This window comes from Labrus bergylta, chromosome 16, assembly GCF_963930695.1.
Source record: "Labrus bergylta chromosome 16, fLabBer1.1, whole genome shotgun sequence".
Classification (NCBI taxonomy): domain Eukaryota; kingdom Metazoa; phylum Chordata; class Actinopteri; order Labriformes; family Labridae; genus Labrus; species Labrus bergylta.
In genome coordinates, this window is record NC_089210.1 from 7,207,075 (window position 1) to 7,224,571 (window position 17,497).

A 17,497-nucleotide genomic window follows, 5' to 3' on the forward strand; every position below is an offset into this window, starting at 1 on the left:
ACATGCAATGAAGCCACAGGTCTGAACCCAGGCCGCATGCTTTGAGGACATTAGTCTCGTGAACTAACCACTAGACCACCAGTGCCCTAAAAAAAATGCGATCCTTTACTGTGCAGAAAATGTTTGGATGCTTTCTCTACACATTTTTGTAAAGATAGGGGGGGGGGGGACAATATGGTCAAAAAAATAGAAGCCTTTGAGAACACACCATCCCTTGAATAAATTCATCTGGTGGTGCTCAAAATGTGCAATCCTTATCACAAATTTCTATTCAAATTATATAACGGTTGTCACCCACCAGCGAATCTGGCACCCTCTTCAGTGAATCAGATTTACAAAGGCAGCAGCACATGTGAGTCACACTCATTTGAATATATTCGAGCAATGTGTGAACAAAAAAAAGAGATTCACACAAGGAAACTTACAGATGTACGGAGAAGCCTGATAGTAGCTCAAAACGTTATGTGATGGTTAAAAAAGAGAGGGAAGGACCGGCTGGCTTTCAGCCTTTAGTCTGCAGAGGAGCATGTGGTTCTCTAGATGCAGAGGTGATTCTAGAGTCTGTTGGGGACCAAGGCAAGAATTCCCAGTGGGGGCCCCTCCAACTATAGCATCCATCACCATTATGTCATAAACATGACGCCAACAAAAAAATAACGAAATGTCAGCATTTACTAGAAAGTTTTTACAGATTTCATACATTAGCATTCTTTTAAAACTCAAGTTTAAACAACAATAATGGAACAAGAGTGAGTGCTGTCAGATGGGGCCACCTTAGGAGGGTTTCCTACTGTCATTAAAAACCTCGGAGCCACTGGTGTGGTCTAAACCAGTGGTTCACACTGTTAGGGGGGTGTCGCGAGATTCCTTCCAAAAACATATAAAATTAGAAAATGGATATTTCACCCATTCATTTGAAAATACAGTATGTAAAAAAAGTAGTTTCTTACAATAAATTACAAAAATAATATGATGGTGTTTGGGCTATTGTTTGCTGTTCTAATGCCAGTGTCTGGAGTGACCTAGTGCGTCAAATGTGGGGTCCCACATAAACTCTGTAAGACCTGGGGGGGGGGGGGGGGGGGGGGGGGCTACTGACCTCAGGCCCCAAGTGGTTGCCTCCCTTGCCTGTTGACTAGAAGAGCCCCTGCCTGTCTGGATGAGCTGAAATCAACAGGACTACAGAAAAAGACAGAAATCATGATTCATATCTACCACTCCTGCAGGCTTGTAGCTAAATCCTTTGGTGTTCTGCTCAGGATGCTGATGGAAAAGTACCTGATGAAGTTTTAAAGTTTACATTCTTTTACTTTAAAGCCCACGAAGCCAACCCGATGAGCTCATCATATCTGTGCGTTTTACTCGAACCTTTTAATAACCACAAACATTCCTGTTCTTGAAAGTGATTCTGGAACAACAGACAAAAATTGCATTTTGAAATCTATAATTCAGGGACACTAGGGAGAAGTCTGCTGCTCTGTTTGCACACAACTCATAACTGATATAATTAGAGCCAACAGTTACAGAGGAAACATTAATAATACACCGTCTTTATTTTACTCAGCTACAAGACGCCATGTAATGATTCTAACACAGCCGGCCTTTTTGTAAATTCATTAAAAATGTTGTGCGTACATTGTACATTTTTGTTGCCCTCTTAGGCTGCTGTAGATTATCTGATGCCAAAACAATTATTAATTCCTCAAAACAAACAAAATACTAAAATGTCAGATTAACAAAGGCTGTGTAAAGTTATTTTAATAAGTGCAGAATATGTTTTTAAGGGGGGAAACAGAAGTGAGCCTGCCACTTTAAACATTTTATACAGGTTTTGCATCAGTTCTTAATACCTTGAAATGAATGACCCCTGCTTTTATAGTCCTTATGTAGCCGAGCCACTGATTTAATATCTCTCAAAATTTAAATTAAAAACAAAAAACAATGCTAAAGGACAACGTTTCTGAGTTCATATAAACTGGTTTACAACGGCTTATTTTAGAAAATCACTGATCTTATATCCCCTTGTGCGTATAATTGTCTTTTCCATTGTTTTGTAAATATATGAGAGTAGAGAGGAAGAGCAGCTGTGGATGTTTCAAAAGTTAAATTCCTTACAAAAAGAGAAAGAGAGAGAAAAGGCAGTGATAGACAACGAGAGAAAATGTGTCATACACAGAAAGGGAGGGGGGGGGGAAGAATCAGCGGACAGAGATGACAGACATTATTGGAAGTACGGCAACACAAAAACAAAGGACAGCATGGAGAACAGACTAATGAGAAGGTGGGCCGTCAGAGTAAACAGATGGTGAAAGGCTGTGTTGTAAATTTCTATGAGAGGAAGTTTCAAGTCTTTGTGCCCACCTGCCTTTTTTCCGTTGTAGCCCACTCTTGCTTCCGCTAACATTCTCGCACACACTAGCACACACACTCACACACACAAACTTGCTCCCCAACTATTTCATGCTCTCTGCATCAGTGCCTCTGACAGCATGAAATGTTGGCTTCACTCAGGCAGAAAAGCTTGCATTCTAGATGTGACTTGTGTTGGGTGTGACACATATGCACCACGACTTAAACCCGCTGAATTTTGTAAATGTAGAAAACGAGACTTCAATTAAAAACGAAAAAAAGTTCTTGGTAAGTAACCAAGCATCAACTTCAAAAATCAAAATAAAACTTTCAGCAACATCCTTTGCTGTCTGTTGCCAAAAATGGACACAGGATGTGATGCAAGCGCACCGGCTGGGTGAGTTCGACAGAAGGAAAGGGTATGTACGGTGAGCACCATCGCTGCTGTGCAGACAAAGAACAAAACCACCTACAGAAAATACAACTTAACAAAAAGAAGACCCAAAGAAAGAAGGAAAGTATCGCCCACACTGTTAGCATGGATGGCACGGACGACTCAGATGTGCTGTAAAGAAAACCAGCAGATACAACCAGTTAGCACAAATCTGCATATATAAGTGAAGTCATTAAGCTTCACAAGTTGGTGAATGCCTTTCTGCAGAGATTTTCATGATCTCTTATTCTCCTCAGGTGCTTATTTTACATTTATGATTAAGCATTTATAAGTGAAAACACAACATGTTATGTGTTTATTACATTATCCTTGTGTATAGGAACTTTACTTTAAATTACTCCAAAGTGGTGAAAAGTAAAGGACATTAAATGTTTGGCCCGTGTGCTGAAAGGCAGTTCCACTTCCTCTCCTTCTCTTCCTCTTCTGTTCTTCCATCAGCACACATCCAGCCCTCCTCTCTTCCTCCCGCAAGCCCCCGTCTCGCTTCTCATGGCTGAGTCAAGTGACCAGCTGACCGGGGATTTCCTGGACAGGTTGTGCTGTTGAAACCGCTTTTCCTGCTTTGATTTGTTCTACAGTATTTAGTCATGCTCATTTCCCCCCCCACCCCCCACCCACCTTTTCTCTCTCAGCTAGCAAAGGTTTAAATCAGTAATAACGTTCTGCAGGATGATTTCAAGACGAATACATCAAAACACATAACTCAGGATCCTGGATGGAAAGCGACAGCTGCAGCGCTTCTAAAGATATATTTTGACAAGACGAGAGGGCGAGTGTTTTTGTATTCCTTGACAGATTGCTGCCTCTTTGAGCAGTTTGGAGAATTTAGATGTCATAAATAAGAGCTGAAGTTAGTTTTTTTCTGCTCTGATCTGATTTATGGTTAAAAAAAAAAAAAAAAAGGGATTGGGGTGTGAACAGGAGTTCCACTGAACGGTCTGAATTTTGATGAATGCTATGGCCATGTTCTTTCATAAGGCATGTCATATTCAGTAAAAGGTTATGGAGTGGAGAGGCTGTGTTGCGTTTGTAAAAACACAACGATAACTGAAACATTTTAGGACATGATTTATTTAGTTTCCCCCCCTAAACAACCTTGACTTACAGTTGACCGTTAAAAATGCTTAAACAGAGAACACGCTGCCAATGTCTGCAGAAAGCAAAAACAAATGCTTACTAGTATGAGCCCTGCAAATAAATGTTATGTAAAGTAAAAAAAAAAAAAAGAGAGAACCAAACACTACATATCCGATCATCGAAACAGAAGAGTCCTCCAGTAGGGCGACCATATTTTCAAACCTAGAGCTAGCCTAGCCATTAGCTGGTTGTTACGCAGCAGGTCCTGTTAGTATGATAAGCTAGGCTATCTTAGCATCAGCCACAACTCGCAGATTGATTGACGCAGGTACAGACAAGTCAGTAATGATCTTTGATTCATGAAGCATTAGCAATGTTTATCTATTGGTTAATTAGAGAAAGCCTAAGCAACAGAATTGATTGACATATGTACGGACAAATCGGTGTTGCGAGCATAGTGTATTGTTTTGGTATTTCAATGGGTTAAAACCGGGACTGGGACTGTTCAAAACTAGGACATTTTAATGTTTTATAAATATTTGCGGGGACTAAGGACACAGAGCTTAAAGACAGGACGGACCCGGTCAAATAGGGACGCATGTTTACCCTATCCAGTCCTCCAGGCCTGTAGGTATCACACATTGACACTGGATTTTGGTGAAGAATATTATAAAACTGGCTGGGTGGTTTTGGTTTAAAGGCCTCCAAGGACATTTTGCGAATTGAGTTTGTGTCAACCCCCCTTTTTCTCAAATTGCTTCACATTTCTCTTAAAAAAAAAAAAAAAAAAATCGGTTTGGCTGTTACATTTTTGAAGAGGATGCTTTTTAACAACTATGCTCGATTTAGTTAAGTATTTGCCCGAGGTACAGTGTACACCCTCAGGCCAGAACAATGAATGGGACTTACATGTGACGCTCCCTCAGCACTGTTGTAAGTTTGTCTAAATGGAGGGAACAACGTGCAATGAGACACAGTTAACAATAAACCCAATGATAGCACCATTTAACCACTCATTCGCCTCAGTGTGTCACAAACACACATCATTTCACACTCATGTTCACATGTACTGTTTGGTTGAATTCTGCCTCAAAGTGAGAAACCATAAATCACACCTAGCTTCTAGCACACCTACCATGTGTTTCCATGAGATTTTCTTTGATTCTGTGTGTGTCCTTCCAGCAATTCAAATACATTACTGTAAACTTTTTCTACTGCCCATAATCTGCCCACCCACTGTTTCTGTCAGGGTCACAGCCACAGTTTTGGTAAAATGTCATGAACAAACTCAAAGCTTGATGGTGACTGGATGTCCCCTCTTCTATTTCATTTTTTTCCAAGTGTAATCATGCACGTTACAAACTTTCTATCTTTATATCTGGTTTCTGTTTTCACGGGTTCCTGTGGATCTTTCTTGCAGACTTGCTTCAGTAATACTTGTATTGAAAATATTATAATTGTTATTACTAATAAAGGACATATTTCATAGTTGTTACCATAAAGCCCTTTTCGTTAATGCACAAAACCCCTGAAATGTCCCCACATTTCCATATCAATATCAATACCATACCATACCATACCATACCATACCATACCATACCATACCATACCATACCATACCATACCACATCATACCATACCATACCTTACATACCATATCATACCTTACATACCATATCATACCTTACATACCATATCATACCATACCATACCATACCATACCAAACAATACCATACCATACCATACCATACCATACCATACCATACCATACCATACCATACCATACCATACCACATCATACCATACCATACCATACCTTACCATACCACATCATACCATACCATACCATACCATATCATACCACATCATACCATACCATACCATACCATACCTTACCATACCATACCATACCATACCATATCATACCTTACATACCATATCATACCATACCATACCAAACCATACCATACCATACCATACCATATCATACCATACCATACCATACCTTACCATACCATATCATACCATACCATATCATATCATACCATACCATACCATACCACATCATACCATACCATATCATATCATACCATACCTTACCATACCACATCATACCATACCATATCATACCATACCATACCACATCATACCATACCATACCTTACCATACCACATCATACCATACCATACCATACCATACCATACCTTACCATACCATACCATATCATACCTTACATACCATATCATACCATACCATACCAAACCATACCATACCATACCATACCATATCATACCATACCATACCATACCATACCATACCATATCATACCATACCATACCATATCATACCATACCATACCTTACCATACCATACCATATCATACCTTACATACCATATCATACCATACCATACCAAACCATACCATACCATACCATATCATATCATACCATACCATACCTTACCATACCATACCATATCATACCTTACATACCATATCATACCATACCATACCAAACCATACCATACCACATCATACCATACCATACCATACCATACCTTACCATACCATACCATATCATACCTTACATACCATATCATACCATACCATACCAAACCATACCATACCATACCATATCATACCATACCATACCATACCATACCATACCATATCATACCATACCATACCTTACCATACCATACCATATCATACCTTACATACCATATCATACCATACCATACCAAACCATACCATACCATACCATACCATATCATACCATACCATACCATACCATACCAAACCATACCATACCATACCATATCATACCATACCATACCATACCATACCATATCATACCATACCATAACATATCATACCTTACATACCATATCATACCATACCATACCAAACCATACCATACCATACCATATCATACCACACCATACCATACCATATCATACCATACCATACCATACCATACCATATCATACCATACCATAACATATCATACCTTACATACCATATCATACCATACCATACCAAACCATACCATACCATACCATATCATACCATACCATACCATCATATCATATCATATCATACCATATCATACCATACCATACCATACCATACCATACCACATCATACCATATCATACCATACCATACCATACCATATCATACCATACCATACCATATCATACCATACCATATCATACCATACCATACCATACCATACCATACCATATCATACCTTACCATACCATACCATACCATACCATACCATACCATACCATACCATACCATACCATACCATATCATACCATACCATATCATACCATACCATACCATACCATACCATATCATACCATACCATACCATACCATATCATACCATACCATACCTTACCATACCATACCATACCATATGTCAGGAAAGGCTGCATTTTTTGTTTTTTGTGTGCTGTACATTGCCCTGTCTGTTTGTGTTTCCATGTCTTTCTTTCTGGATGTGCACTCCTCCACTTTCAGCCAACAATAATACTGATGCGCCTTGAGGTTTCTGCCTGGTAAAAGGACACTATTTATCAGAAAAAAACTTCTGTCCTGACCTGCTCTGCATGCTAAGTAACATGGGATTACTTGCTGCCCGATACTACGTTGATGCATTTAAATCTTGACTTCAACAAAAACTACTAGAAAATAATGCCGTTTAAAATGCATACACATGAAAGGAAAGAGGATAATGGCCGTATAACAAAGGGTATCAGGCCGTTGATGTTACTGCTGGCGCAACAAATGGAGACAATGGAAATATATGATCTCGCTACATGCAATATAAACAACCACAAGAAGCTTTAAGTGATGTTAGATGGACAGGAAACATGAACTCATACTGGACTATGACAGTGGAAACTGAAGCTGGTGCAAAGAATTTTCAGAAATATAAACCACACACGCACACACACACACACACACACACACACACACACACACACACACACACACACACACACACACGTGCAAATGATTGAAGAAACACATTAGGACAAAACAGACACCACAGAAGCCACACAAACTTTGTGAGACAAATATATACACAGGAAGTGCCTCCCACTCCTCAGCCTCTACTCACTCTCTCTCTCTCTCTCTCTCTCTCTCTCTCTCTCTCTCTCTCTCTCTCTCTCTCTCAATCTGAGCTATGGTAGTGTGTTGCTGAGCAGCAGCCAGTCGTGTTTTTCCCCTCGCTGAGCGCTCTCTCTCTCTCTCTCTCTCGCTCTCTCTTTCTCATCCTCTGCTCTGACTCTCTCGTGCGCTCTCAGACTCAGCAGACAGACGAGACCTCTCCTCTCCTGATCCTCTTCTTCTCGCCTGTCTGTAATTTTTTATTTCATTCTGCCACTTTACCTGATTCTTTTGGGTTTTTCTTTTTTTTTTTTTTACATTTCTTCCTCTTCTTGTCCCCCCAGGCCCCCTGTTTCTTGGGGCATTATTGGGGGTCCCAGAGTGTATGTGTGTGTGTGCGTGTGTGTGTGTGTGAGTGAGCGTGTGTTGGAGGTTTCGGCATGGAAGCAGTGGCACTTTATACGTTTCGTGCCACAGAGGGCGATGAACTCAGTTTCAACAAGGGAGAAATGCTCAAGGTAAGACAAATATGTACTCCAATGTTTTCTATCTATTTATCTATCTATCTCTATACAGCTATCTATCTATCTATAAGCTATACGTCTCTATTTATACATCTATAGTCTATCTACAGTGTGTGCCTCTCACTCATGGAACCGTACTTCTCGCTTGGCCTCCTCTGTGATAATTATGACAATTTTAACTTTTGTGCTTCAGCTCTTGACATTCTGTTTGAACGTGTTCCTGGCTGTTGCTGACTATATAGAAGGAGCAGTGTAGGAAACATTTCTATGGACAGCTCAGACTTCTGAATAATAGAAATGTAAAGACATTTGTCTTGATTGAGAAAGTAATTGTCTGCACAGGAATGTCTTCTTTTAAGCAAACAAAGCTAAAGCTCCAAAGCTGTTTTTCTCTAATTTTACGTTGTAGAATACAGATACTTTAAGGAACAGTTTTTAAAAATACATATATATATATTTTGTACTAATATGAAGATTGATACCACATACATGTGTGTATGCTGATTATGTACCAGGTGGCAGCGACCAGCTTGCCCAAGCTTAACATAAAGAATTACAGTAAAGCAGCTAGCCTGGCTATGTCCAAAGCTAACAACTCCAACATATTGTCACTTGAAAAAAAGCCACTTGCTAATGTAAAATTGACACAAAATTGGTTAAGAAATTAATTATTGACATTTTGTGGAAAACACTTGTTTCCCTTTTAGGATGTTTAAAAGATTAAACAATACAATTCATATGCCAGTGAGCAGTGGGCAGCTAACAGCTAGCACAAGACTTAAAACAGGGGGGGACAAATGTCACATACCAGCACAAGTTAAATTCACTTGTTACCATGTAATGGCCCGATTTGTTTAGGAACCCTAACGTGTGTAAAACTTAGTTACTTAGGCTACTTCTTGACTTGGACAAATAACATCCAGGATTTTTCAACTCGTACTCCAAATTTTTGTGTGTTCATATAATCAATTAACATCGCACAATGACACATAGAAACTGATGGTTATCAGTCCCCCCCCCACATTTGAGTTTAACCATCTGCCTGCTACAGCATACTATTTAGCCACATGACTTGGCAAAAAGATGCTAAAGCGTATTTTTCCCAATGGTTAACAGTTTCTTGAATGTAGTCTATATAGGATGATAAACATTTTATCAGCTTTTTTTTTTTTTTGCTAACAGGACAAATGAAGTATGAAGAAACTTGCTTCTTGCACAGCTGGAGGTTGTTGTAGCAGAAAATTGTACTGAAGAAAATGAGCAGTAAACCTCAGACATGAAGAGATACAGCCTCGCTCTCGCTCAACGTACAATAATGCACTGTAATGTTAAAACAGTGCACAGAGAAACTCATGGCAGAAGACAGTGAAATCAATAATGTCACTCCGTTTTGCTTCATTAGTTCAGAGACCTAGGCTACTGCAAAATAACTTTTTATGTGAAGGGCTGCTGTATCCTTGTTTTCCTGAACTGAAACCATTTATTGCTTTCATTTTCATACGGCTCTGGCTGCTACAACACACTACTTTGAACCTTTTTTCTCTTTGTGCTTTTAGAAAGGCATTCTGGAAACTGTTGAATCAGGTAATGAAGGAGGGTCAGGTTGAGGGTAAGAGCTCATCATAAACTGACCTGTGACATTTGAATAAGTCTAAGGCCATATTAACGTCTGAGGGTGGATTTTTACCTTTAATTTGGCCTGTAAGCTGGTTTATTATTCACCTCAGACAACTCTGTTCCACTATTATACAACACATGAACAAAGCAGCTTCTCACTTCTGCTGTCTGTAAAGACATTTATCTGGAGCAGAGTGTCAGTGTGTGACGCAGACAGAATGAGGTGCCATTTACTTTTGCTGCTGTCAGGACATTATGATAATAAATAAACGTGATTCCATTTCCTCTGCAATATTTTATAGTGTGAGTATCACTTTTGGAATTGGGATTTGAGAGCTTTTTGGTCCTTTTAATCCACCTGTTAATAAAACAAAAACAAAAAACACCTCCTGTGGCTAAGTTACCACAAAGTAATGGACTTACTGTATGTTGATGATTAGCTCGAGTATCTAAGTAATCTCATGCTTTATGGCCACATTTGCGAATACTGTTCAGCTTATGCAACGCTTTGTCTTCCCCTCCCACTGGGATCAACTGCTGTGTTGTCTCAGCTAAACAGCTCTTGTCCAGACTTTGGTCTAAACAGTACTTTAAATAATTTTTGAAATGTGTTCACTTCTGCTTGCAGCACCAGATGGCCTGCGCCTTACATAGTCATCACAACTCTTACGGCATCATGCAAAATGTCCATCATTTTAAGAGTCTACATTTTCTGTCAGATATTTTCCTTTTGCTCCGATGCTGCTGCTAACTTAGTGTCAGTTTTTTTTTTCTAGCTCAGGTGCTTCTATTTTATTCTTTTTACCTCTTGATGCTGTTGTGCATCGAAGTAGATGGCTTTTTATTCTGGGATATTTGGTTTATTTCTTTGTTCCTGTTGTGCTGTAGCCATTTGGAAAAGCATCAATAAGGCTAGGTAGTAGTAGACTCATAGTGAAGCGATAAACACAGCTTCATAGTTTTTAAAAAAAAAAGCTTCTGACATTCTGTGTAAAGCTGTTAGACAACACGGCCAATTCTGACACAAGGGACTCTGAAACGGGAGTGGGGGAAACACACACGTCTTTTGTTCCCCAAACACAAACACTAATGTGACGGTTTTGGATTCATCTTGGATTTGGGTTGTGTGACAGAGTCCTCCGTCCCCGGTGGCAGCTGAAATGAGAAGGCGAATATTTTTGTAGTGTATTTTTGGGTACACGATCTCACAATCTGCAATCTCCTGAGCTGTTTAATTCATTCCAGTCTTTTGTTGTTGGGAAATAATACGATGAATGAAATATTTTTGGAGTAGTTAGGGGAAAAACTTCCCTCTTGAAAAGAGCTTCTTTTTCTTTGTGTCTTCTCGGTGTTATTGTCACTTTTTTTTTATCAGATGCGTCAAGGTGCAGAGTAGAACAGAATAGTGCAGAAGTCAGAAGTGTTGTTTTTTTCCTTGATTTTCCAACTTTTGGATTCATGCTTAGAGCCTGATTATTAATTTAAGAGTCATTATGTAATTGTTAAGAAGCTGAGTCAGTCACAGCTGAATCAGTGGGGATGCCTGTGGATAAACAAGCTAAATATACACATCGTCAGTTCACCAAATGAGAAAAGAAAGACGTTATTCATCATTCAACTGACATTATAGGCGGTTTTATTTCCAAAGGAGCAATGTCAACAAAACAAGGATGTTTGTTTTTCCGTGATTAAGGAACTAACCAAAAGATTAAGAACTAATTTGTCTTAATTTTATTTAAAGAGGACATATTACACCCTTTTTTTCCCCACCTTTTCAAACAGTCCCCCTGTGGTCTAAATGAAACATCTGTGCTGTGCTTTGGTCAAAATGTAACACGAATCAAGCACCAGAGGAGGTTTGTGACCCTGTATAAACCAGCTCTCTCAGAACGCTCTGATTTGGTGTGTGTGTACCTCTTTAAATAAAAGAGGTACACACACACACACACACACACACACACACACACACACACACACACACACACACACACACACACCATAAACCGGTTTTGGTTTAAGATTATTTTCTTCTCACCCAGATAAAAGTTCAGTATTACTCTGAAACTGCCAACTTATTTGAAGGTTAGTTTTTTTAACTCTGTTCCTGAACAGTGATTGATACTCTGAACAGTAAATCTTTGCATAGCCTGCGACACATTTTGCAATATACTTGTACAAATGTGCACAGTGTAACCATTAAAATAGATGGTGCATGAAATGAAGTTCCCAAAGGCGAAGAGGGTGCAGGACAACTTTTTTTTTTTGGCAGATGGACAACATCACCGCAGGAGCGTCTTACATCAGTCCTTACACTGGCGGAATATGTTTCAGATGTACATGATTTAGTGTTTATTAAATTATCAAACGTAGCAGCTGGAAAATATCACACTGACATTCCAATAGAGAAATGAGAGGATAAGCAGGAAAGACTGAAGAATATTACATGAGCACTTTTCTGGCTCTTGGTGTGTGTGCGTGTGTGTGCGTGTGTGTGTGTGTTTAATCATGAGGGGCTTTGTGTGGCATTTTGAACTTGCCCATGGAGGTTTGTGCGAGTCGAGGGCTTGGGTTCACACAAAGATGAATGAGAGCCAGTGTAGCGGATAATAGAAGAAGAAGAGAGTCCAGGCGAGAAGATTGATATATGGGGAAGCGAGAGAGAAATGATGGTGGCCTTTCACCCGATAGTAATAGCCTGCGTAAACATCATTATGGGCAATATTTCATTCCTGTGTGTTTGTTTGTGTGTGTGTGTGTCTGTTCACTCCTAGATCACCAACATGGAGGATGATCCTAACTGGTACACAGCTGAGCTCCACAACAGGAAGGGCTTTGTGCCCAAAAACTACATCAACCTGAGGCCCCACGCGTGAGTACACACACAGCAACATTTAGACACACAAAGTCAGACACGTGTACAGTACATCTTCAGCTCATCTGTAAAGCAGATGCATAAATTTCACACATCCACCACTGGTCTATCTAAACAGCTCATCAGTGAGCGTGTGCAGCTCGGGGGCGTTTTCTGCTCCGCTCTGGACATCTGCACTCCGGCATAAGGCTGCCTTACCCAAAGGGACACACACACACACACACACACACACACACACACACACACACACTCACTGCCTTATGTAATCACCCATGATACAGCCATGTGTGTTTGTCTGCGTGTATTGTTTATCGTGAAGCTGCTGGTACATCCTGTATCTCCGTCAGATGGTCATACACCAGCAGGGTTTTTATTTATTTTTCTTGAGACAAATACTAAAATAACAACGCGGCTATTACAGCAGCCCAGGCATCGTTATTGAACACACGATGCACCTTGTTGTTTGGAGCCACCTTGTTCTCTAGTGGAATATGTGCATGTGAGTGTTTTTGCTCATATGCAAAACTGAGTTCTGAGGCTTCTAATGTCACAATGGGCGACGGCTTCTCCTCCAATTTGGCGTCACTGTCACTTTTGTTTGTATCAGTGCGATAGAAGACGTAACCGAAGTAGTGCTGGAGTTTACGTTGCTAACTTCAACTCCCACTTATCTTTTGTTTGGGACTCAAGTTTGATGTCTGTCTATCATTTTGATTTAGTCGTGGGTGGTTTTAAAGGGCTATGTTCTTCCTCCCCCTTAAGGAAACCGAAGGCCCACTTATGTGTTACCTTTTTTATGTGGAAAAGGTTGTGGAGTGTTTTGTTAGTTCCCAAACTTGCGACCTCTGTCATTCAGATTTTGTTTGCTGGGGGAAACGTAAAAGTTAGGCTTTCTGCAGATCACTGTTGAATGTTTTGCCAGTTTCAGAGTATTCACTTTTTATATTAGTTTTGGAGTATTTTTGTGTTTTACATTTTTGCATTAAGTCTGACCTTGCAGCATGTATCCCTTGTGAAAACCATTTTGACAGCATACGTATTTACCCTTGTCAGCGACCTTGCCAACAATGAAATAAAAAACCCCTAACCCAGAAGTCAGACCCTTTGACTTTCAGGAAGTGGGATATGAAACCACGCTGAAGTTTTCTTATCTGAGTCATTAAGTGCTACAGAGCACACATTCATTAGAGCAGAATCTGTTTAGTGCTACCTTTGTATGTCACAAACTTCCCAACTAATAATAGTAACAAAAAGACAAAAGGTGTGAAAAATGTCACTATTGCCTCCACTTGACAGCTGACAACTGCAAGAATTTTTGGGTTCTTATATTTAGCAGCGTTTATAAAAATAACACCACCAATGTGCTAATTTTACTCTCTTTGTCCTCTCCCCCTCCACCTCCCTTTATCTTTTTGTCAGCATTGATCTGTGCTTTTATATTCAGATCCTTTACACTAATAATAAAACATCAAAAATTGTTGGATATATCCAAACAGATTATTTTCACAAGTTCACAGACCCCAGAGGAACACAGCTCCATAAAATAGTAACACCAGTGATCACACTTCTTTTCTTGTCTTCTTCCAGCTGGTTTGCAGGGCGTATATCGCGCGGCGTGGCAGAAAGTCGACTCAGACACCGGGAGTGTGGGGCTTTTCTGGTCCGAGAGAGCGAGAGTGCCCCTGGAGAGTTCTCAATGTCTGTCAGGTAGGCGATGAGTCATTCAAGCCCAAAGTCAAATTGCACATTTGATCCATTTTGGACATTTTTTATTTTAATATATTAACTATATATCACTTTGACCTACGTATTCTGTTTTTTAAATTCCATTCCAGTTCACCGAGTACCCTCTAATTACGAGCCTCTTTCTACACAGGGATCATTAAAGTTTCATTTCATCTCATCTAATGCAATCTAATTAGATTAGCAGACTTATGTAAACATATGCACAATCCCATAAGACACACATCCCTGCACATGGAGCAGTTTTGTCCCTAGTTTGATTCTTTATATAATTTTGTTTATGTGTTTATGTGGGTGGCAGGCGATCAGAGGAGCAGGAAGAGGAGGAGGAGGGTTAGAGGATAAGGTGTGGGGTGGAGGAAAGATCTGCAACCCCTTTGGCCGGATGTGAGCTAATCCTGTCTGGCACACCACAGCATCTGGAGCTGCTGAAGGGGCCAGAACGGTTGGGGAGACGGTCGGGGATGCAGCTGAGGCTTAGTGTTGAGCTCCCACAGGGGATGTGAGGATCTTGGAGGTGGAGGGTCGGGGTATGAGGGGGAAGAACGGAGTCAGACCTGGAACTAGGGGTTGGCTTTAAGGGTTAAGTTGATATTGTGGTTGGATGAGACAATGTCTGAGCATGATATCGCTCTCAAGGTGGCTAAGAAGCCTTTGGAAGCAGGAAAGGAAATAAATGGTGTCTGCTCAGACAATGATCACAGGGCCGTTTCCTTTTACGTCATGCTCAGGGTTATAAACTCAAATGCGGTTATAATGTTGGACTGTTGTGTTCTTGTTTGCAAGTCGTCTAATAGCCTCACATGGGGAATTTTTCTTTAAAAAAAGAATTAATTTTAACTCCAAAAAATGTTAAAGCTATAATTGTAAAGCTTCTTGATTGTTCAGCCACTGAAAATACAGTGGATGTTGAAATCTATAGAGGGATATGGCCAAATTTTAAGTTAAAGCCACACGTGATACATCTAGCTACCGCTACACAACAGCTAATGTTAGCATTCCACTTCGTCTTGTCTAACAATTCTGTTTGACAGCGTTACAATACGATAGGGAAGGCATAAATTACAAGCTTTTCAAGGTGGCTAGCTATCAGTAGCCTACTGTGTAAGCTAACCATATCTTTTATTTTGTAGTTGGTTGAGAGCTAAGGTTAGCTTGTGTGAAATAGAAGTTAGCTAGGAGCTGGTTGAGCGCTAAGGTTAGGCTATAGCATTTGTGACATAGCAGTTAGCTATGGGGTTAGTGATATGGCTGTTGTAGCTTTTTAAGTTATAAAACGTTTTTTTTTAATCTCTTTAACTGATAAATCAAATCAAAAAGCATTAAAATAGTGTCAGAAAAAATGAATAGCACTCAAAGTTGTGCTTTTCTATCAAAAGTCAAAGTCAAAGTCAAAGTCAACTTTATTGTCAATTTCAAAATATGCCAGACATACAGTGGAATCGAAATTTTGTTTGTCTCCGTCCCGCGGTGCAATACAACCAAAATAAGGTAAAATAAGATAAGGTAAAAATAGATAAATAAAATGAGGTAAAAATAAGATAAATAATATTTACAGTAATAAATTCTAAATTGTGCAAAGGTATAAATCCTAAATTGTGCAAAAGGTAGTAAATAAAATACAATAAAATAAAATTTTATAAACTTGTGCAGTATGTGCAATCACCACACAGATTATCTTTTTGGCCTGCTGCTTCATGCCTATTAAGTCACAGTCGTGCTCATATGTTACAAGATCACTCCTTCCAGTGTGATTCTGCTTGATAGAACGTGAAACACAGAAGTACGGCAATGAAGATGCAAAAAGGAAAAGGGAGGTTCTATGCATAAAACCGGTTTGCAGACAGGGCGTATTTTGATTCTACCTGGGTTTTTTGGGTATTTCTTTTTTTTGGCTGAATGACGGCGCTTCTCTAGCTGTTGCTGTTGCTGGACGGTTTGTAGCAGCTTGAAAATTGGGTCAGGTGTTTGTGTGTGCGTCTGTGTGGGCGAGTGTGGCAACAGCTCTCCTGTCAGAGGAGACGTCCTGACAGCAGTGACTGTGAAAACTTCAACCCTTGCCCAGCTTGGCCCAGCTTTGACATCAGCCCTGTGAAATTTTGATCCACTTTTCCTTCATGAACGGAGCCAAAAAGGAAACTTTTGTTTGCTGTTTTTTTAGTTTTTTAGTTTAGCTACCAGCAACTGAAAGGAAATGTAACGATAATTTCATTCTGTTATGAAACTATCAGTATGCAGTGAGAGTCATGATAACACGTTTGTAGTAAGAAAATGTGTCATTAACAGTCAAAATGATACTCTTCAACATTGTTTGCTTGTCGCATCTCTCAGAATGTATTACCACCAGGAAATAAAACAGGAAAAGAAGGTTTAATTCACAAGAAAGTTGGCTTTCTTTTCTTTAGAGGATTAGGCAGTTAGCCTATGTACTGGTAATTCAATGTAAAATATACAGAAGTGAAGAATACAAACGTCCCAAAGGTTCCTAAACCATCAGAAAAAATAACAAGGACGTGACCTCAGTGCCCTCAATTCTGGTTCTTACTTGGGCCTTTTAACGCGATCAATCTTCATTTGAAAATCAGTCAAGCATTTCTTTGGCAGAGTAAGAGATTTCTTTGCCTTTCTTTTTTTTTATTTTTTTTTTTAAGTACAGTTCATGTTCAGAATACTTTAGAAAGGTAGTTATGAAAGAATACGTGGCCCGGGACTAGCTTCAGTCTGTGCCAGAGAAACCG

At 39.7% G+C, this 17,497-nt stretch overlaps 1 protein-coding gene across 3 annotated transcripts in view; it reads left to right on the forward strand.

Moving 5' to 3' along the window:
• Positions 1 to 8,096: 8,096 nt before the first annotated feature.
• grapa (GRB2 related adaptor protein a) overlaps positions 8,097 to 17,497 on the forward strand; it is a 30,768-nt gene continuing 21,367 nt past the window's right edge. The window contains exons 1-4 of one of the 3 annotated variants that reach the window (XM_020649580.3): positions 8,097 to 8,251; positions 8,348 to 8,521; positions 12,916 to 13,013; positions 14,604 to 14,723. In XM_020649580.3, coding sequence (XP_020505236.1) covers positions 8,444 to 8,521; positions 12,916 to 13,013; positions 14,604 to 14,723 — 296 coding nt within the window. In that variant the 5' untranslated portion in view covers positions 8,097 to 8,251; positions 8,348 to 8,443. Of the gene's footprint in view, positions 8,522 to 12,915; positions 13,014 to 14,603; positions 14,724 to 17,497 lie in introns of all 3 variants that reach the window. The other 2 variants (XM_029280366.2, XM_020649582.3) reach the window with 2 other exon arrangements.